Source organism: Suricata suricatta, chromosome 10 (assembly GCF_006229205.1).
Source record: "Suricata suricatta isolate VVHF042 chromosome 10, meerkat_22Aug2017_6uvM2_HiC, whole genome shotgun sequence".
Taxonomy (NCBI): domain Eukaryota; kingdom Metazoa; phylum Chordata; class Mammalia; order Carnivora; family Herpestidae; genus Suricata; species Suricata suricatta.
In genome coordinates this window covers 3,732,490-3,753,192 of record NC_043709.1, presented here as the reverse complement: position 1 = coordinate 3,753,192, position 20,703 = coordinate 3,732,490, and the positions used below count along the sequence as shown (strand labels likewise).

The 20,703-nt window shown below is 59.8% G+C and overlaps 1 protein-coding gene across 2 annotated transcripts in view; it reads left to right on the top strand.

The window, feature by feature from the left end:
• Nucleotides 1-20,703, top strand: part of FBLN1 (fibulin 1) — a 61,384-nt gene that overhangs the window by 10,609 nt on the left and 30,072 nt on the right. For both annotated transcript variants that reach the window (XM_029955176.1, XM_029955178.1), the window contains exons 4-13: nucleotides 1,760-1,816; nucleotides 3,049-3,150; nucleotides 4,096-4,233; nucleotides 5,376-5,513; nucleotides 10,063-10,206; nucleotides 11,067-11,195; nucleotides 11,852-11,977; nucleotides 14,572-14,691; nucleotides 15,510-15,641; nucleotides 17,312-17,435. In XM_029955176.1, coding sequence (XP_029811036.1) covers nucleotides 1,760-1,816; nucleotides 3,049-3,150; nucleotides 4,096-4,233; nucleotides 5,376-5,513; nucleotides 10,063-10,206; nucleotides 11,067-11,195; nucleotides 11,852-11,977; nucleotides 14,572-14,691; nucleotides 15,510-15,641; nucleotides 17,312-17,435 — 1,210 coding nt within the window. The remainder of the gene's footprint in view (nucleotides 1-1,759; nucleotides 1,817-3,048; nucleotides 3,151-4,095; nucleotides 4,234-5,375; nucleotides 5,514-10,062; nucleotides 10,207-11,066; nucleotides 11,196-11,851; nucleotides 11,978-14,571; nucleotides 14,692-15,509; nucleotides 15,642-17,311; nucleotides 17,436-20,703) is intronic.

Below are 20,703 nucleotides of genomic sequence, written 5' to 3'. Positions count from 1 at the left end.
CACCTAGAAGAGATGATTTCACACTCGAAAGGTCTTTTTCTCAATTCCTGCGGAGGGAAAAGTTTCTTTAGGGGCCCTTACCGTGCGTTAACAGTCCCGAGAAAAGACCGCCTTGTGCCCAGTTAGCGTAGGTGAGTTCTGCTGCATTGGATTTCCTAGCGGAACTGCTAAGCCGTCTCTGGGTGACGAGGTTTATTTTTCTGGCGTGCATGTATTACGCACTCACTGTGGCCAGTTTAGAAGATCCAGAACGCAGAGGGACGAAGACATTGACGCAGAGAGAAATTCTGTCTCCTTGAGGTCCTATTTCCTTTCCTCCTTTTTCCTGTGTCTCTTTTGGTGTCTTGTGATTTGGGAAACAGAGCCAGGAGGAAATGACCGATAGAACTCCGTTTCCTCAGAACCCGCAGCCCATTGGCAGGCAAATCCTTGAGGCTGGCGGAGTCAGATGTTTCTCCGGGAACTCGCTGCTGTCTTCATGCTAATGCTTTGCTAGAGGGAAAGACACCCTGAGCTTGACCACAGCCAGGCCTCTGGGATCCTGGGAGTCCTGAGCGTATGAGAGGCGCCCTGGAAACTTCCCCTCCCCCAGCTCCATAGTACACGACCCCGTCTCTCCTCAGGGTCCTGGCGGCTCTTCCCGCCCACGGGTCCTGCTCCAGGCTTCAATAAAACCACCTCTGTCACCAAAGACATCTTCAAAGATTCTTTCTTGGTCGTTGGCTCCGGACCCCACAAATCCCACTATCACCCCAAAAACCTCATCATCCCTCACATGGGTGCGATTGTGCTGTGGACGCTCTTGGATTTATGCTCCCCCCGCCCCCCCCCCCCGGCACTGTAACAATGCCCTTGACTTGTGATTGGGTTCCCCGTCACCCTGTCTTGTTGGAGGGTCCTTGACTTCGGAGGCCTGGTTTTCGAGGATTTTTTAGGGACCCTCCCTGCCCTTGGCTGGACGCAAGCTGAAAGGACCAATCCATTCTTCCCTTACCCCAGAACTGGCAGTGGAAACCGCCCCATTAGATTAAATCAGGGCACCCGCCGTCTCCCGTGGCCGTGTTGAGTTTTCCACGAGGTGTCGGGGCCTTGTCTCTGCCCAGTGCTCAGCCCCCAGCACAGGTGCTGGTCTCACTCAGTGAACCCGGTGAGTGACACTCATGACCGATGGGTAAACCGAGCCCAAGGCAGGCTGTGGAAAGACCGTCATTTCCCAGGGCCGCCACAGACGGTCGGTGGGGAGCTTAGACGACAGAAAAGTCCTGTCTCCCAGTTGCCCCAGAGAGGCGTGTAGGCGGACGGCTCCTTCCTGCCGAGGCTTCGGGGCCAGGCCTCTCTCCTGGCGGCCTCAGTGCCCCTTGGCCGGTGCGTGCATGGCCGTCTCCTCCTGTGTCTTCACGTCATTTTTCCTCGGTGCGTGTCTGTCTCCATGTCCAGTTTCCGCTTTTTATAAGGACAGACCGCCCTAATCCACCTTGACTCAGTTGTCTGCAGACTCTCCTCCGCAGTAAGGTCACCTTCTCAGGCCCCGGGGGTTAGGGCTGCGGCCCCTCCTGGTGGGGGGGGGCACTGTTCACCCCATAACGGGAGGCCTTGCCCTGGGGCACAGGGTGGGGGCTGAGACTGCCTTCGCTGACACAGACCAGTAACTTGGAGGCCTGAGTGCTCGGGGAAATGCTGAGCTGCTGAGACAGCCTGGCTGAGAGCAGACGGGCCGCTGTGTGCGGAGAAGTGGCCCAGCTGCCTCTCTTTCTCCCAGGCAAGATCTCTGAGATCGAGGAGCAGGAGGACCCCTATCTGAACGACCGCTGCAGAGGTGAGGACCTGCGGCCTCCAGCCCGAGGGGGAGTGCGTGCTGGTCTCCGGGGTCTGACCTCCTGGGCTCCTTGCACTCCTGGGCCCCTCCCCATTCCCTGGGGGCTGAGGGGAGGGGAGGGTGGGCCCCTCCCCCTTCCCTGTGGGCTGGGGCCTGGTGGCTGGGGGGGGGGGGACAGGGTGGGCCCCTCCTCCTTCCCTGCGGGCGGGGTCCTGCTGGCTGGGGGGGGGCAGGCCTACAGGAAGGGGCCGTGTGGGATGCGGGTGTTAAACGCTCCGAGCACACCCGCTGAGCATGGGCTCTGGGTGGGGTGAACCCCAGGGGCCGACTGTCCCTTGCCCGGTGCCCGAAGCCCCTGAGCCCCAGCTGAGCAAGGGAGACGTTTGCAAATTAACGTGACTAGGGCCTGGCAGGTTTGTTTTTCCCACGAGAAAACTTTATTTCTCCTGCGTGGAACATTCCCGCACATCTAGACGGCACGTCTGCTCAGAGCTTCGTTAGGAAGCTTGCCCTGGGGGTGGAGCGTTAATTGGGAGCCAGGGTCCTCACAAGTGACAGGTGACCCGAGGTCGGGTGGGAGGGGGCCTGAGGAGGGCAGAGAGCCCAGAAAGCTCCCTGGAGGGGTGTGGGAGGCCTTCCTGGGAGAGGGAGTGGCTGCTTTGCAATGGGCAAGGGTAGGTCAGCCAAGGAAGTAACACCGGACAGGACACGGTGGGGGGGGGGACGCAGACCCGCACGGCGTGGGGGCGGGTGGCCCGGACTAGAGGCGGAGGCCAGAGAGGTGGGCAGGGGGCCTGCAGGGCCTGGCTAGCGGTCAGAACTTGGATCGGACGCTCAGCAGCTGGTGGAGGTCTGTCCCCGTGAGCCTTGCTCTTTGAGCACCAGGCAGCCGGCCTGCAGGAAGCGTGGCTGGAGGGGAGGCCCCAGGGCCGTGCAGGATGTGAGCCATGGGGGACAGGCGGGGCCTCTGCGGGGACCCCAGCCTCCCTTGCTCCCTTGCAGTCCCTCGGTGGCCCAGGGGCCAGATCCCGGGGGTCTCCCTTGGGAAGGGAGGGGTGCGGTGCCGGAGAGGGCGGGCTCTGACCCAGGGAGCCTGTCTGTCGTGTGTTGTCTCCGCTGCCCCCCAAGGGTGTTGGGTCCTGGCCTGGTCCACGCAGGACTGGAAACCGGGGGACGGTTGTGGTGCGTGCTGGGCGCCCGGCTCACGTGTGCGCCGTGTGCTGTGACCCCAGGTGGCGGCCCCTGCAAACAGCAGTGCCGGGACACGGGTGAGGGCGTCGCCTGCTCCTGCTTCGTGGGCTACCGGCTGCTGCCCGACGGCGTCTCCTGCGAAGGTAACCGTCGCCGTGCCCGGGGGGCTCTGCTGGACGCTCTGCTCGCACTTGGGGGGCCCCCTCCGTGGGCAGGGGGAGCCTAGGGCCCCCGGCCACGGCCCTCCTCCGGGGGCGTGTGCGCACTGCGCTGGGAAGGAGGGTTGGCTTTGGGGTCTGACCTGGCTCTGAACCCGGGATCTGTGAGTGGCCCTGGGCCCATCCGTCCCTCAGCCCTCTCTCCCCGCCTCTGTGAGGGGGGGGAGATGGAGGACAGTGGCAGCCTCTTAGAGGGACCTTAAGGATCCTGTGCCTCCAGTTTGGGGCCTGGCACCGCTTGGTGGGTTCTCCAAATGAGCGGTAGAGGTGGCTGGGTCAGATCGGGTCATGATCTCACAGTCCGTGGGTTCGAGCCCCACACTGGGCTCTGTGCTGACAGCTCAGAGCCTGGAGCCTGCTTCGGGTTCTGTGTCTCCTTCTCTCTCTGCCCCTCCCCTGCTTGTGCTCTGTCTGTGTCTCTCTCTCTCAAAAATAAATAAACATTAAAAATTTGTAGGGGGCACCTGGGTGGCTCAGTCCGCTAAGCGTCTGACTTCAGCTCAGGTCATGATTTCCCAGTTCGTGAGTTCGAGCCCGTGTTGGGCTCGCTGCTGTCAGCACAGAGTCCTCTTTGGATCCTCTGTCCTCCCCCCATCTCTGACCTGCTCCTGCTCATTTTCTCTCTCTCTCTCTCTCTCTCTCTCTCAAAAATAAATAAAATATTTAAAAAAATGAGCAGTCGCTCTGCAACTTAGCTGGGGAAAGAAGCCATTGCTTTTGATTGGGTGGCGAGAGCCCGGGACCCCTTCGGGGGGGACTGGAGGGATGCTGGGACCCGCTCCGCGGTGCCTTCCGGTACATTCCTTTTGGGAACGCGCCTGGCTCCCGTGTTCTTGCTGGTTACTCCCGCGCTGCCTCCGTCTCCCCCAGACATCAATGAGTGCATCACCGGAAGCCACAGTTGCCGGCTCGGAGAATCCTGCGTCAACACAGTGGGCTCTTTCCGCTGCCAAAGAGACAGCAGCTGTGGGACTGGCTATGAGCTCACGGAGGACAATGACTGCAAAGGTAAAACGTGCTCGAGTCCCCGCACCTCAGCTCCTGGGACCAGGTGGGATGGGGTAGTGAAGGCAGCCCTGGGCTCCGGCGGGGAGGGGGTGCACCCCCCACCCCGCGGCTGCCCGGGTACCCGCCGCTCTGTCGTCAGTAAAGATTTACCTTCTTGTCTGTGACAATGGTTGAGGTTGGACGGACAAGGCTCAGAGCATGATCGTTTCAAAGTTTCAGGACCAGAAGTGAATTTCAGGTGCTCACATGTGCTTTCTCAAAAAAAAAAAAAAAAAATCCGTACCACAGCTGCCTTCCATCTGATTCCAGGCTTCCTTGAAGTTCAAAGCGTATTCTCTTCCGCTGCCTAAAAACATGACATTTCTGGCTGCTGGCCTTTTCCCGCCAAGCCCTAGATGTTATTTGGCAGATAAGGCTTTTTGATGAGGCTCGATGAGAACATAGTTTTCTGCTGAGGGTTTGCAGCCCTTTGGGACGAACAAACCCACGTGTGCAGAACTCCTGGTTGAGTTCCGAGGGCGAGTCCAGAGCCTGGCACGCCCTCCCGGTGTCTCAGGGCCTCTGGGCAAAGCTCCAGTCCCTCCGCCCTTGCAGCCTCGCTGGGCGGTCGGACCAAGAGCCCAGGGGCCCAGCTGGCTGAGCGTGCGCTTTTGAACATTTGACAGCCGTGAACTTCAGAGGAAGGGCAACCGACGTGTCCGATTGTGACAATCACCATTGCTCATATCGGGAATCTTGTGATGACTTCAGAATGAATAAGTTTATAGGAACAGTGTTTATTGCCCCTAAGATCATTGCTTTGTGATCTAAACCAAACATGTACTTAGCCTAGCGTAAAAAAAAGAAAGAAAAAAGAACCCCACATACTGCCAGGAAAGTGCCTGGGTTATTTAGTATGTAACAGAAAGTTTGCCTCCTAAGAGCCCCGGGGAACAAAAAGAACCTTCGGTCTTGAGCGCTGTGAGCACTATTTGGCTAGTGAGGAACTTTTTTTTTTTTAATGGGACTTCTCGATCAGAATGTTTGGGGTTGTAGTCTGAGTAATGAGTGTTAAAAAAGAACTTTCTTGTGATTTTTTGAATGTTGTAAGATGTTTCTGGCAGGACTCTTGCTAACAATTTCCTTTTTTTATGATGTACCAGATATTGACGAGTGTGAGAGTGGTATTCATAACTGCCTCCCCGATTTTATCTGTCAGAATACTCTGGGATCCTTCCGCTGCAGACCCAAGCTTCAGTGCAAGAGTGGTTTTATACAAGATGCTCTAGGCAACTGTATTGGTAAGACACTGCCGCCAGGGCCGCCCAGCACCCACGTGGCGGGCCGCGTCTCTAGAACGCGGAGTGGGGGCTGCCGAGCGAGGTCGGCAGGCAGATCCTAAGCAGGGCCGGGAAGCAAAGATGTGAGCCACACGGTCTGTTGCCGAAACTCGGCTCTGTTGACAAAGCTGGAAAGCATCCGCAGATATGTGAAGGAATGTGCGGTGCTGTGTCCCCCTAAAACTTTATTGACAAAAGCAGGTGCAGGCGGGGTTTGGCCCCGGAGCTCCCCCCCAGCCCCGCCCAGGCTTAGCTTCAGTTTTGGAGGCCGAGACACCTGCTTCAGAACAGGATGGTGTAAAGTGATTTGCCTCCTTCCTCTGAGTCTGAACTTGCTCCTCTGTAAAATGGGAAGAGTCGTTATCTGGCTTAGGGCTCCAGGCGGGGATCGAACAAGATGATTGCAAAGTGCCTGGTAGATTAAAATGTTTTAGAAATTACTTTTTGTGTCAATAGTCAATTTCACAGAGGCAGAGAGGAGAACGGGGGGCGCCAGGGGCAGGGAAAGTGGGGAGTTAGTGTGTACCCCTCAGCTGGGACAGTTGTGTGGCTGGTCGGCAGCGTGCACGTCTTGAACGCCACTTGTCTGTAGGCTGAAACATAGTGAAGATGGCAAATCTTATGTCACATATATTTCACCTCGAAACAAGTCTGCTTATTGCCTGGCATCAGCAAGACCGATATGGAATTAGAGGAAATCCCGAGTGAACTTAGTGAACGCAGGCTTGGTGAGACTCAGGCTGGAGAAGCCGTGTGGGAAGGGAGAGGCAGGGAGCTGAGGGTCGAGTTACCTGTGCTGCAAACGGAAGGTGACCCCCCCTTCTCCCGGAGTCCCCCAGGCTAACCACTTGGCTCAGCCACTGTTTGCTGTCGGCATTTGCGTCCAGACCTGCCTGCCTGGCCTTGGTCTCTGCCCAGCAGAAGCTTCTGGGTCCTGCCTTTGGGGACAGGAACACCCCCCTCCCCACCCCCCTCACAGGGCCCCTCCGGGAGCTGGCTGCTCTCAGGTTTGGCTCCCCTCTCTCAGATAAATCTGTATTGATCTTTGATTTGAAATGGTAGTTTGGACTGAAAGCTCTCCTTCCACCCCCCCTTGTTTTTTAAACCACCCTGGGGGAGTTAAAGAGAAACAGAACAGTGACCCCTTGGGACAGGGGCCTCCTTGGAACTGTTCCCCAGACTTCTTCTCTTAAAGCTCCCCTGTCATCCTGTGTGGGGAGCGTGGGGAGGCGTTGGAGCTGTGGGGGCCTCAGCTTGGCTGGGGTTGGCCCCCCGCCAGCCTCCTGCCAGCCGGGCTGGCTGTGGTCACCCAGCGCAGGGGGCCGGTGAGCCAGCAGGAGGCCCTCTGCTCTCCCAGCAGCGGGAAGGGGCCTGCCCAGACTTGCAGGGCGCTTGCATCTGCTTGCGGGGGAAACCCTGACTCGTGATAGAGTCAGCCCTGACTTCCACAAAGGAGAGACATTTGCGGGTCTCACTTAGCCCCATCGTCCCCGCCACAGGGTGTGGACTGTGTGGGGGCGGGGGCAGATGCAGGGAGAGCAGGTGAGCAGAGCAAAGCCCAAAGGAGGCCCACCCCCTGGTCCCTGTTTACTTGGAGGATTTGCAAACCAACCACGAGTCGTTCAGCTGAGGCTCGGGCAGGCGCCCCTTTCCTGTGCCCCCGTCCTTGCAACCAAACTTAGGACTCCTCCCTTAAAATTTTATAAAATTTAATATAACATAATATTCATGTAATATTTTTTAGTTTATTTAGTGCAGGGGCGACAGGAGCAGAGAGAGAAAGATAGTGGAAGAGGGAGAAAGCAAGCAGAGGAGGGAGGGGCCGAGAGAGAGAGAGAGAGAGAGAAGGAGAATCCCAAGCAGGCTCCACGCTGTCAGCACGGAGCCCAGTTTGGGGCTCAAACTCATGGCCTGAGCCGAAGTCAAGAGTCGGGCGCTTTACCGACGGGGCCCCCCAGGCGCCCCCCACGCCCTGGCCCACTCCCTCCTGGGGTGCTCACAGCTGTTCCGCCAGGGCAGCCAAGGCTTCCGTTGTCCTTGGGTTGAAGTGAGCGAGGTGCTCTCAGCGGGGGTGGTCCGGGCTCTGCCTGTGAGCCCGTAAGAGACATACTGTGTGGTGTGTTTCCACACTGCCTGGGCCGCTTCTGATGGTTGGTTTGTGGTTTGTCCAGGGTCCCGTTCATGCCTTCATGCACTGATTGCCTGGTCCTTGCTTACCTTGTGGTGCTCACAGGTGGGGGACTCCCCCACCCCCGGAGCACACCGTGCCTCAAGGGGGACTCGTGTTCCTTGGAACACAGTTTGGGAACACAAGGCTTCTAGGGAAGGCAGCCATATCGTTGCTAAATGCTGCATTTATTCCTGATTCAGGGCAGAGGACAGATTTCTTTCTGTGAAGGGTCAGGTAGTAAGTACCAACTTCATGTGGAAACGCGAAGCTCGGGAAAATGGCCCTAGATAAGACGTGAAAGAATGTCCACAGCTGTGTTCCAATAAAACTTTATTGACAAAAACAGGCGGTGAGCTGGATTTGGCTGGCTGACTGTAGCTTGTCAACCTCCGGTTTTAGGGCTGTGAGGCAGGACAGCCTGGTTCTGGAGCTGAGTGGGGCGGGCCCTAACCCCAGCCTCGGGCTCGGGGAGTTTCCTGGTTATCAAATACGGATACTAATCCTGGCCCTGCCTGACTTGCAGGCTGGCTGTGGCAATTGAGAGCAGTGTGACCCTAAGAGCTGTTGCAAATGGTCAAGTGCCACAGGCTGTGTGAAGGCCGCCTCCAGGGGAGGACCCGGTCCTGCTGCCAGATTCCGGCTGCAGCAGGTCCAGGGTTCCCTGCAGGACGGACGGTGTCGGCGAAAGGGAGTGAGAGAGCCGCACGTTTCTTTCTGATCACCAGGCAGGCATCTCTGCACTGACCTGAGAGCCAGCTTTATTTATGGGGAAAAAATGTATGGGGCCAGCACAGAAGTGGCGTTTGTCTTAGACAATGATTTCTGAGGACAATTTCTTTGGTATGTAAAAATTTCCCCGGAACATAGATTGTCAGAAGACTGATGCATAATCTTTATCCCTAGTGATTGGTGGAGGTGACTAGATGCTTATCACATGGGGAAGGAAGGGATCTTCAGCATCAAATACAAGGCAGCAAAGGCAAAAGTTAGTTCTTCGTGAGCAGGGGTCAATAGCCTGTTTTCTTGAGGGGACGAAAAACAGGTTTTCAGGAAATGTAATATTTGCTCCCATAATCACAAAAGAAGGAATTTCTACAATAAGTTCCTTCACAAGGTGCAGTCGGCATATTTTAGGATAAGGGGACAAGTCACTCCTGATACCAGTCAGCAGGAGGCCTCGGGGGTCGGTGCTCCAGCAAAAAGAATTGAGTGCGGGGTAGACATCAGTCGCCATCTGAGGGCAAGAGGCCTTGCAAACCCGCTTTGCCTCACAAGGAGTTTTCTCGACTTAGTGAGTTCAGAAACTGGCTCCCAGGTCCTCCCCGGACCGTCCTGGTTGCTGACTGTCCGAGGAGCGGGGGGCGTGGCCGGGAGGGGAGAGGTACGCTGATCCCTCTTTTTGACTTTGGCTCGGGGGTCTTCTACCGTCATTCCCCTCTCTGTGCCCTGGGTGCTTCGTCCGTATCCGAACAAAAGGGTTCTTAGAAACCCAGGTCCCCGTAGAAGCCTCCCCCGCGTAAGAACTCTGGCCTCCGTGGCTTGCGCCGATCGAGCTGGAGAAGCGGACGGTTATCCTTGTCCGATTCCTGCTTTGCGCTCGCCAGGCGTGTGTCCGCAGAGGTGAAGGCCCCGTGCGGGCCGTGCAGTCAGGCAGGGAGACGCGGTGCCGTGAACTGAGCTCAGGCTCAGACGGGGGGCGGGCAGGAGGCGGTGGCACTCAAGCTGTGAGAGGGCTTCCCAGGCAGACAGGGGAGGTGACTTCCCAGGCAGGGACCGTGTGAATAAAGGCACCGAGGTGGCAGTCTGTCTGGGAGCCATCAGTGTGTTGTGAGGGCTCAAGCCTGGCTGTGGGAACCGCTGTCCAGGGCGAGGCCTGAGCCAGGCAGGGCCAGCTCCTTTGTCTGAGGAGCCCAGAGCTTCGCAGGGGCAAGAGAGCCGGCACCGAGGGCACTTAACCGTGCACCCGGGGTGGACGAGGGAGTTCTAGATGGCGCCCGAGCTGCCAGCCCCATGGTGGGGACTGTGAGTGCTCTGGGATTCGGAAGGGACAGAGCCACGTGACCGCGGGCAGACCTGGGAGCCAGGCAGGCAGGGCAGGATGGAGGGCTTGAAGCTTCGGGGCAAGGAGACGCCGCGGAGGTGGAATGTCAGGTGGCGTGTGCCGGTGAAAGCTGGGAGCCAGCGGGGAGGCTCCTGCGTGGTCCAGGGCGAGGGCCTCCTGGTACTTCCGTTTGCAGTGTTGCGGTCAGGAGGGAGGTGGGCGTGTTTTGGAGATCTGGTTGTTGGGTGTTTGGGAGCTCTCCGTGTTTAACCCCGTTGTCTCTGTCTTTTCTGCTGTAGATATCAATGAATGTTTAAGTATCAGTGCCCCATGCCCTCTTGGGCAGACGTGCATCAACACGGAGGGCTCCTACACATGCCAGAAGAACGTGCCCAACTGTGGCCGTGGCTACCATCTCAATGAGGAGGGAACCCGCTGTGTCGGTTGGTATTGAAAAAGACAACCCCCCAAAAATAAATAGATAAATTAAATTAAATTTAATTTAAAAAAATTAAAAAAAAAAAAGAAAGAAAAAGAGAACCCATCTGAAAGCCACTTTTCTCTCTGCCCCGAGCACATCCCTCCCTTCTCTGGAAGGGGAGGAGGAGCCCCCCAGGTGCCCCTGTCCATCCATCTCCGTGCTCACCTCCAAGCACAGACCTTTATCCTCTATTGCCTGGACCATTGCAGTAGCATGCCAGCCTGCCACTGCCCCCAGTTCTACCCCTTTCAGTCTGTCCGGGAATCCTGAGCTGAAAGCTCTTTTGTTCCTCCCTGCTCACAGCCCCCGTTGTTGACAGGACAGGTGCCCCTGCTTACAACCCAGTCCCCCTGAGGTGGTCCCACCTTCACGAGCCTTATAATTCAGATGAAATAGGTCTTGTGGCTCCCTAAAGATGCCCTGCCCTTTCCCAGCGGTATTTTGCTCTTCCGTTATTGCCGCTGCCTGCCTGCTGCTACGTTCCTTTGGGCCCCGACCCCTGCCGGCCAGAGAGAGCCTTGCTCTCTACAGCTCCCAGAGTACTTCCTGGGAATCTCCCCGGGTCACTGGGCCCTTCCCGCCTCAGCCAGCGTCATTGCCGCCAGCCAGGGCAGGAGGCCCCGGGGGTAGGGGCGGCATCTGGGTTCCCTGTGTCCCCAGCACGGGGCCAGCACGTAGCAGGTGCTCTGGGACATCGTATTGGAGAGTGAATGATACTTTGTCCATGTGCATTTTAGTTTGCTGCCCCCCGCCTTCCTTTCTGACCGTCTCAGGGAAAAGCCTGCACGTAACGTTTTTCAACGTGTTCTTCTCTTTTGCAAGATGTGGATGAGTGTGCAGCACCCTCTGAGCCGTGTGGGCCGGGGCACCTGTGCATCAACTCCCCCGGAAGTTTCCGCTGCGAGTGCAAAGCTGGATACTATTTCGATGGCATCAGCAGGACGTGCGTGGGTACGTGCGTGTCCCCGAAGGCCTCGGCACAGGGGCGGGGGGGGCCTGGCCAGGTGGCCGCAGTCTGCACCTCACCTCAGAGAGTCCTTGTGCGGCAGGCCCCGAGGAAAGACCCTGAGCTGAGAGACCCCCTCCCCCCCCACTGCAGTCCCGGCCCCGGTGCCGCACTCCCGGGTGTGAGCCGGCCTCCCGCCCACAGAACAGGTGCACTGCCAGACCCGAGACTCCAAGGGTCCATGAGACTCCTGCCCAGTCTGCAAACGCTCGGAAGCATTAGCGATTCTTTCCCAGAGTCACCGCCCTGCTGCAGGGCTGCGGGGCTGCGCTCTTAGCCCGACGGCATGGGGGCCTCGGTGCCGGGAAGGGAGACAGACCCCACCGGCAGAGCACCCGCCATCCACAGACCTGGGTGCTCCGGGGACGCTGGCCCCTTGTCAGATCCCAGGGAGCTTCGGTCAGGGCCCTGGGGTGGGGACATCCCCAGGCGCATGTCACGGAGGGAGCCCCAGACTTGCCCAGGGAGCAGCCCAGCTCCCCTGCCGTGGGTTGGACTCATTGGACGAGTTGCTTTGTCTCTGTCCTCTGAGCGGAGAGGCCGTGGGAGGTGGGGGACGAGGCGGCGGGCGGCACTGAGGGGGCCACCTGCTCCGTTTCAGACATCAACGAGTGCCGGCGCTACCCCGGGCGCCTGTGCGGCCACAAGTGTGAGAACACGCCGGGCTCCTACTTCTGCAGCTGCACCGTGGGCTTCCGGCTCTCCGCCGACGGCCGGTCCTGCGAAGGTGAGCGGGCCGGGCCCCGGGCGGGCTGCTCCGGTCCCTTCTCCCCGGGGCATGCCACTGCTGCCCCCGCAGCCCCCGTGCACTGGGACAGACTTGTTTCCCCAGCACATATTAAGGGAGGCGTCAGTAGGGGACTGTAAAAGGTGACTTGGCAGAGATGACTGGGCCTCCTGGGCCCCGGAGGGCTTGGTGGCATCTGCCCAGGGCCGTGCACGTGGGGATGGATAAGCTGCTTTGAGAACGTGGGACGGGGCTAAGAGTGTGGGATTTGGAGGCGTCCCACCCACCCTGTAAGCACGTGACCTTGGGGAGTGGCTGGCCTCGCCTGCCTCAGTTTCCTCCCAGGAGAGGGGGGCTTGGTAGATCAGATTTTCGAGGAAACTGGTTTTTCTTTATTAAAATTTTTCTTTTAATGTTTTACTTATTTTTGAGAGGGAGACACAGAGCATGAGCAGGGGAGGAGCAGAGAGGGAGGGAGACACAGAATCTGAAGCAGCTCCAGGCTCTGAGCTGTCGGCACAGAGCCTGATGTGGGGCCCGAACCCACAAACCGTGAGACTGTGACCTGAGCTGAAGTTGGACGCCTAACTGACTGAGTCCCCCAGGTACCCCAAAGGGCAGAAGGCTTTTTAAATGCTGGGGTGCGCTAGAGACAAGCACTGCAGGATGTTACGTGGGGGAGGGGGTCAGCATGTTGAGGCCGGCTGCACCTGCTAACTGGCTCCTGGGGGGCTGGGGGGGAACCTACCCTTCTCAGTGATCACACTTCAGAGGCATGGTCCCCATGTCCTGAATTATGGGGGATGCATCTCAAAGGGACAGAGAAAAGATTTACATTTGCAAGTTTTCTAAAGTCAATACTTCTTAAAAAAAAAAAAAAGGTCAGGATCGAGTATCTTCTTTTGGCTGCGCTGAGCTTTCTCAGGCAGGTACTTCGCGGGCCTGGGGTCGTCATCCTGGGCACCCGTGTGGGGCGGGTAGCAGCCACGCCGCAGTGTGGTCAGGGCCCTTAGTCTGCCCTGCGGAGGTTGGAGGGAGTTGCTGGTGCTGCGTCTGTCGGTGCCCCGGTCACACCAGCCTCCGGGGCTGGACCGAGACGGCGTGACGTGCGTTCAGCACAGGGCCTGGCGCCCCGCAGGCACCCAGGAGGCGTCAGATCTCCTCTGGGAACTAGGTTCTGAGGTCAGCAAAGTCCAGAGCTCTTAACAGCGCTCGGCGGCCCCTCCCGTTGCCAGGCAAGCCCAGAGCAGCGTCTGGACATCGGGCAGGACGATCACAAAAGTCAGATGTGCCCCGATGCGCCCAGTGAGCGCAGGTCTCTGACTGGAGGGTGGACGTGTGACGGGATCCTGGGCCCTCGGGCCCCCCCAAGAACCTGGCCCAATGCTCATGTACTGGCGAGGAAGAACACGGACGCACAGGGGTCCCCAGAGCTTGGGTTCAAACCCCAGCCGTACCGTGTTACGGCCAGCATTCCCAGGCCCCCTTGTCCCTGTCTGTGAAAGTGGGGGTAGCAGGACCCGCTGAGGATGAAGCCTGTGGACCGCGTATCCCAGTGTCCTGTGTGGACCCAGCGCCCGCTGTGGGGACCGCGGTGTCACTGCTGTGAGCATTCGCGCCTCACGCTGCTCCTCGTCCCTCCCAGATGACTGGAAAGGAGATACCCGCGTCTACGTTAGCAGCAGGACTGGGGACAGAAAGCCGGGGCCTGGCCACCTCGGCCCTGCCATTCTGATAAGTGTTTGTAGAGCAGCCCCGATAAGGCGTGTGTGGCAAGAATGTGGTCCCTGCCTTCAAGGAACCTCCAGGATTTGATGAGAAACCGCCCTGGGCGCTGGGGCGTGGGTGCTGGCCACGCGAGGCACGGGTGACGGCCAGGCGGGGCGCGGGGGTGCCGCCGGGACCAAACACGGGGTGAGAGGCTGATGGACACTCCAGCTGCCAGCCCCGCCTGCCCTGCTAGGGATTAGCGGCAAATAAATGGGAGAAGGGACTTCTACGCCAGAGGTTGGCAACATTTTTTTCCCCTAAAAGCCGCATAGTAAGTAGTTTAGATCCGGCCTCCACAGTCTGTACGGCAGGTACCCACTTCTTTGCAGGGCAAAGGTGGCCATACACTGGGGCAAATGAGTGAGCATGGCTGTGTGCCAATAAAACTTTATTTACAAAAACAAGTGGCGGGCCAGATGTGTGCTCTCAGTGAAGGGAACAGGAGCCCAGGGTCGCTGAGTGCGCTGGTGAGCTTTGAGCACTGGGGTGTTCGAGGTATCGACCGTTTGCTCGGGCCTCCCTGTCTGCAGAGGCCGTGGTCTTGGAGCGGAAGTGGGGAGGCCTGTGATCACGTCTCCATCTGGGGACTAGAACTGACCCTGGGAGCCTCGGGGGGACCCACTGGGCGGAGCCAAGGCAGAGAGATTCCAGATCCGTCAGCCATGGGGGATGGAAGGGGGCCCCCCCTCGGGGCAACCCCAGGCGGCACAAAGGCCCGGGAACTGTGGCCCTCCACACGTGTTAACGTGACGGGGTGCTGTGTGTGCAGCCCCTCTGGGGGCCAGGGGCACGTGGGTGACCTCCAGGGACCCTCTCTCTTTCAGACATTAACGAGTGTAACAGCAGTCCGTGCAGCCAGGAATGCGCCAACGTGTACGGCTCCTACCAGTGTTACTGCCGGCGGGGCTACCAGCTCAGTGACGTGGACGGGGTCACCTGCGAAGGTGAGGGGGGTCCCGCCCAGTGGAGGAGAGAGTGCCCCGTCCCTTTCTCCTCAACGCCCTTTCAGGCTGGCGGGGGGTGTGGCTTTTCCCCCTGCAACTGAGACTCGTTTGGATACAAATCCAAGTCCTTGAGGGCGAGATTTAGAAAGTAGCAAACCCACTGCTCGGATTTGTATTTAAGAAACACATGACTGGTGATCACCACATCGTGTGGGGACCTTGGAGCCCACGTGGCAGGAACCGAGGGTGCCAGGGCCTGGGGGCGTGTGTCCCCGGGGTGAGGAGGGGGCTCAGGGGCCACCCACACGCCTGACTCGAAGCTCTGCCTCCCCCTGGCCGGGGCCCATCCACCCCCTGCAGTCCAAGGGCTGACCCCACACCCGCCAGGCTGTCAGAGGGTTCAAGGTGACCCAGAAGCACTTGGTACAGCGCCTGGCACGCCTTAGGTGCTTAAAGGGCAGCTACTGTCTCCATTATTACCGTTTCCACGGAAGATCTGGTTCTTATGAGCACGTGGGTAACCCTTAGCACTAGGATGTGCTTGCAGCTGGCGGTGCAGTTCTGAAGCCCTTGACCTTTCCCCGCCACACGGCCCCAACCTGCACAAACTCTACACCATGGACTTGCTGTGCGACGCTAGGCTAAGCTCTTGCCCTCTCTGGGCCTCACTTCCCCTCCGATGTCATGGTTTTGGAGGCCACCCCAGCACTTTGAGGCTTCCTGTGTCCCAATGCCCCCCTGGGGCTGCCCTCCCGGGCCCCATCCTGACCCGCCAATGGGTCCTCTCGGGATGCTGAGGGCAGGCTTTGCTGTCACAGACATTGACGAGTGCGCCCTGCCCACCGGGGGCCACATCTGCTCCTATCGCTGCATCAACGTCCCCGGAAGCTTCCAGTGCAGCTGCCCTTCGTCCGGATACAGGCTGGCCCCCAACGGCCGCAACTGCCAAGGTGAGCGTTGGGCAGTCCCCTGGGGCCGGCCGGGCTGTGGGCGGGGCCCTGGGGTTTGGGAGGCTGAGGCCGGGGGTGGGGGGGGGCCACACCGCCGAGGAGGTACACCTGGGAGGGGGAGGAGAGGCCTCTGCATCCGAGGTGTGTCCTGGGGTCCGCTGGCACCCTGGTGTCCTGCTCCCCGCACGCCTGTCTTCCAGGGGCTCTGACCCTCCCTCGGGGACCAGAACAGGGCCTGAAAGCCTTTCGGAAGTGGGAACTCGGTGCCCAGAAGTCCCCATCCCACACCAGGGGGCTTCTTGCTCAGCCTTTCGGCCACCGATTCAACTGCCCCTTGCTAAGAGTTGAGGGCAGAGCAGGGAGCAGGTCGGGGAGCTCTCTGTCCCAAGGTGCCTGTGACTGCCCCGGGGAGGGTGGCCGGGCTCTGCTGTGTGACAGCCCCGAGGCCTCTGTATTCGTGAGCATGATGGCTGGGTCGCGCCAGGGCCCGGGGTCCGCTCCAGCATGCACTAAACGAGGGGGGCCGACGGCACCACAGGCACTCCACTGCCCCATCCGAGAGCACCCTGGAGGCCACCATGAGCTCTGTAACTAAGCCCTTTGGTGACCAAGAGAGGGTGTTGAGTATATCTTTGTGAATGGACAGTCCCAGAAGGGATCCGGGAACGGGCCCAGGAGCTGAATCACAGAGGCCGGGTCTGTCTAGCCCCTTCCTCCTGAGGCCCCCTCCACAGGACTGTCGACCCAAAGGCTCAGAGGGCCGGGTCTGCACATGTCAGTTCTGGACGTGAGGAAGGTGCCTGCCTTCGATCAACGGCAGGCAGGAGCGGTGGCCTTTCCGGGGGAGGGGGGTCGGGGGCCGGGAACCCACTCAGCTCGTCCGCAGCCCTGGGTGGAAGCCACTTTGTTTTCGCCTTTCTGGCGGAGCAGATGACTCTGCCTTGGTCCTGGCGCACCTCCCTCACCGCAGCCTGGGGTCGTGCCAGGGACAGCGAAAACACATTCCTGAGCTTCGGGCTCTGAGGTTAGGAGTGTTGTTCTCACCGCCAAGATCAGGCATTTGGCACCTCCTCCCAGATGCCTCTCAGGCTTGGGGGTGTCCCCCGGACCCCACCATTCTGCTCCAGAGAGCTGCTCCCTGGGCTGACCCCGGGCCCTGGGCACAACGTAGAATTCCTTTAAGCCTTGCTTTCCTCACCTGTCACACGCAGCCACTGGCTTCTGCCATTTCCTGCTGGCACGTCCTGAGTCCCTGTGAGGTGAGGGCATCCGGTGAATCAGAACCTTGGCTCCGGCCTGGGTGGGTTCCAAGCTCAAGTCTACCGCACACAAAACGTGTGACCTTAGGCAAGTCCCGGAGCCCCTGTGAGCTCCGCCTGCACTGAGGGTAGTGACGGTTCTTGCCCAGTGAACCGTTGGGAGGACGGACAGAGCGCTTTGAAGCTCTTCCCGGGGACTGTGAGTGATAAGCAAGAGCCCCATAAATGCCAATCAGCCTACGCGTCAAAAGGCTGGCGAGGCACTGCTGCAGAGAGCAGCCGGCGGAGGGCAAGGCTGTGCCCTCCCCACCCTCAACCCTGCCCGGGGGGGAGGCGCCAGCTCCCCTGGCTGTGGGTGGGTCGGCTCGGGCGGCCTCTGCCTTCAGCGGGCTGCCTTGGGCTCTCTCGCAGACATCGATGAGTGTGTGACCGGCATCCACAACTGCTCCGTCAACGAGACCTGCTTCAACATCCAGGGCGGCTTCCGCTGCCTGGCCTTCGAGTGTCCCAAGAACTACCGCCGCTCCGCCGACACGTAAGTCCGTCGGGCCCCGCCGTTGTCCGTCTGCGTCGCCTTCCCCGGGGCCTGGCTCCCGGCCTGGGTGGGCGGGTCCCGGGAAACTTGAGGATCCTGGTTCTCGAGCCCTTGAACTCCAGCAGAGTGGCTGCAGAGAGCCTGAAGCAGTGACTTGAGGGGGGCAGGCCTGGCCTTGGGGAGCCTTGCGAGGAGCCAGACAGAGACCCCAGGCACGAGACCCTGGGCGCCGGGCAGGCCGCTGGGCCTCAGCCTCATTACCGGAGAGATGCAGGGGTCAGAACGGCCTCTGACCCAGAGGAAGGTAGTGACGCTTCTGGGTGAGCCGATGTGATGGCTGGCGCGTCGCCGTGCGGCGGCCCCCCTCCGGAAAGCCGGAGTCCATTCCGCCTGGTGGCTGCGTGGGAACGGCACGGAAGTTTCTAGGCCCCAAACTTGCAGCTGTATGTTCCTGTGTTATTGTTAAACTCCCTCCTTCCCAGGCCGCTGGGATGTCTGCCTGGGGCATCCAGAAACCCCCTTCCTCAAGGCAGAGCGAGGACCACCTATCTCCCTGCACACCGCCCTGCCCTGAATTTTATTCAGCGAGTTTCATTTTGTCGCCGATTTTAGGAAGAACTCTCTAGTAGGGCCAGATTCGGGAGCACGGGTGCATGACCCCTCCCTCCAGCCCCAGAGATGCTCAAAGCCAGGACCTAACTAGGCTGACCGCAAGCCGGCCTTTTGACCTTGAGTCTGTTCCTTCCACTGGAGGGTCAGGGCCTCGTTGGCTGGTGCATCAGCTCCGTGTCCACTTGCTCAGCCAGAAGGGCGGCCGCCCCGGCTTGCGGTTCTGGCCTGGCCCCCGGCTTGCTGAATGCCTGAACCGGGGACACTCAGACATCCATCGCCCCCCAGGGGCGCTTTGGGCTCTTTCCGGACACTCACCCTCCCGCCTCACCACCTCCGCAGGCTTGCTCCGTTCCGTTCCATTATGTGTGTGGTCGTTTGCCCAGAGACCCGGTAGCTCGCGTCCCTGCTGTGTCCTGGGTAGGGAAGGGGCATTCTGGAACTGGGTTTGCTCACGTGCAGCCTTCCCAGGACCTCGTGGGGGACACAGAGCCCGGGCGGGCAGCGAGGGCATTCCTCGGACCCCTAAGAAAGTTCCATGTCCCCAGTTTGAGGCTGGGCTGTCGTTTGTCATATTAACTTCCCACTTCCCTGGTTCTTTGTGTCTGGGCTTGGGGACTCTGGAAGGCTGGCTGGCTCTGGGCATGGACTTCTGATACAGGCAGTCATGAAACGCAACCCGGAGGCGGCTGCCCTGTGGGGGTGTGGACGCTTCCCAAGCCTGAGGGTGGACAGGTGGGCGCCAGGAGCTGAGGTTGTGGATGCAGTCGGCAGACCCAGCTCCCCCCCACGTGTTGGCACTTGCCATGGAAGCCTTTGCCCCATGTTGGTGTTGGAGAAAGTCGCTTATTTGTTTGGGGACCGTGGGCATGGCGGGTGCAGGTGCCCGGGCAGACAAGAGCCCCCATCCCCGCACTGCTCCTGCTAAGAGCACATTCCACTTGACCGACTGAGCCAGCCAGGCATCCGAGCACATCCCAGAGCAGCGCTGGCCACAGAGTGTGGCAAGCCCCACGTGGCTTGGATGGGGGTGCCTGGAATACACGTTGGTGAAATGAATGGGGAGGGGGAAACTGAGTCCTGCAAAGAGGGAGGGGCTGGCAGGCAGGACTGGAGTAGGGCTGGGCTTCCAGCCAGGAAAGGGATGCTGGTGGGGAACCTGGGTGGGCATCCTACTCACTGGGGGGGTTGATGCCCGAGGACCCTGTCTGTCTCATCCCATGGATTCATCAGCATGTCCCGGGGGCTGACACAGAGGGGGCTTGTCATTTTCCGTGGGTAAGGATGGGAAGCAGGGCCCCACCCACAATACAAGCGTGGCTCCAAGCTGCCCCTCCAGGGAAGATGGCCCAGATTAAAGCACATTCTGCTCACCAGCGCCACCCAGTGGCGGGCGCAGAGGGGGAGGAAGCTGGGGGGTCCTGGGAGGTGGGGGCAAGGGCAGAGGCCCAAAGGGAGGAGGGCCAGGCCAAGCCCTCTGTGACTGAGTTCTCAAGCTTTGCTGAAGGCTGTGGCATTCCGGAAAGATGCCAGCTGGGAGTTAGGCTCCCTTGGGTCCACCTTGCAGCTCACTCCACTCCAGGGTGCTGGGGCTCCTTGGGGCCTCTGCACCCTCAGCTGGGAGGTGGGTGGCGATGCCACCCCGCTGGGTTCCCAAGTCCCCTCCGCAGAGCTCACGCTGGGTTCAGCCCCCATGGGGGCGGGGAGGCACCCCAAAGACCTACTATACTGCCAGTTTTTATAAGGGCGTCCAGGGCAGGGCCTGAGGTGGGGGCTGTGTGGGAAGGGGAAAGAACCAGGGCTGGGATTCCAGACTTCCAGACCCGCCCTCTGTTCCTTGGAGCTGCAGCCTCAGGCCACTCTCTCGGCCACCCAGGGGCCCTTCTGTGTCTGCAGCACCTTCTTGGCAAGGCCTTGGGGATTAGCAAGGATTAGCGGTGATGAGCCCCAGGCAGCCCGGTGCCAGGGTGGTTGGCGCTTGGACAGAAGTGGCGGTGAGGACGGTGCTCACTGGCACCCCATTTCTCTTCCTTGGGCCACAGTGGTTCCTTGCAGTCACTCTGCGATTCCTCCTGTGCGGCTCACCACCCGTATGGCTGGGGGAGCCCCCGGCCCTCAGACGGGAGCCGAGACACGGGTGCCTGTGGGGCTGGGGCCGTCTCTGCCGCACACAGAACTCCATCCGGTTACAGTTTTCTCCTTTGTTGGTCCCTGTGGGGAATCACCAGCCCGTAGGGACGGGGGCCGAGGCTGGACCCCCAAGGTGAGGGGCCGCTTGGAGGGTCTTGTCCTGGGTGTCCCCTCCTAGAGCGGGGAGTTACTGCAGGACCACGGGGGCTGGTGGCTCAGTGTGAGCTCAGCGACACAGGCAGGGTGCGGGCCGGAGCTCCAAGCAAGGGGTGGCCCGTCTCAGCACCGCCAACTCCTCCGGCTGGAGGTTTCTAATTTTATCACTTCTTTTCCTCCTCCTCCAAAATCCGCTTAAAGAATTTATTATCTGACCTTCAGAAAGCAATTTATAAAATTTGAAAGAGCTGGATCAGGAAGGACCCAGTAGGAAGCATTCTGTGGTTAACCTCTAAGGAATCTTGATAGGGAAGATTTAAGGCGTGGGCTCCTTCCCCCCCACCCCTTCTCTCTCTCTGGGCCTCAGCCTTCT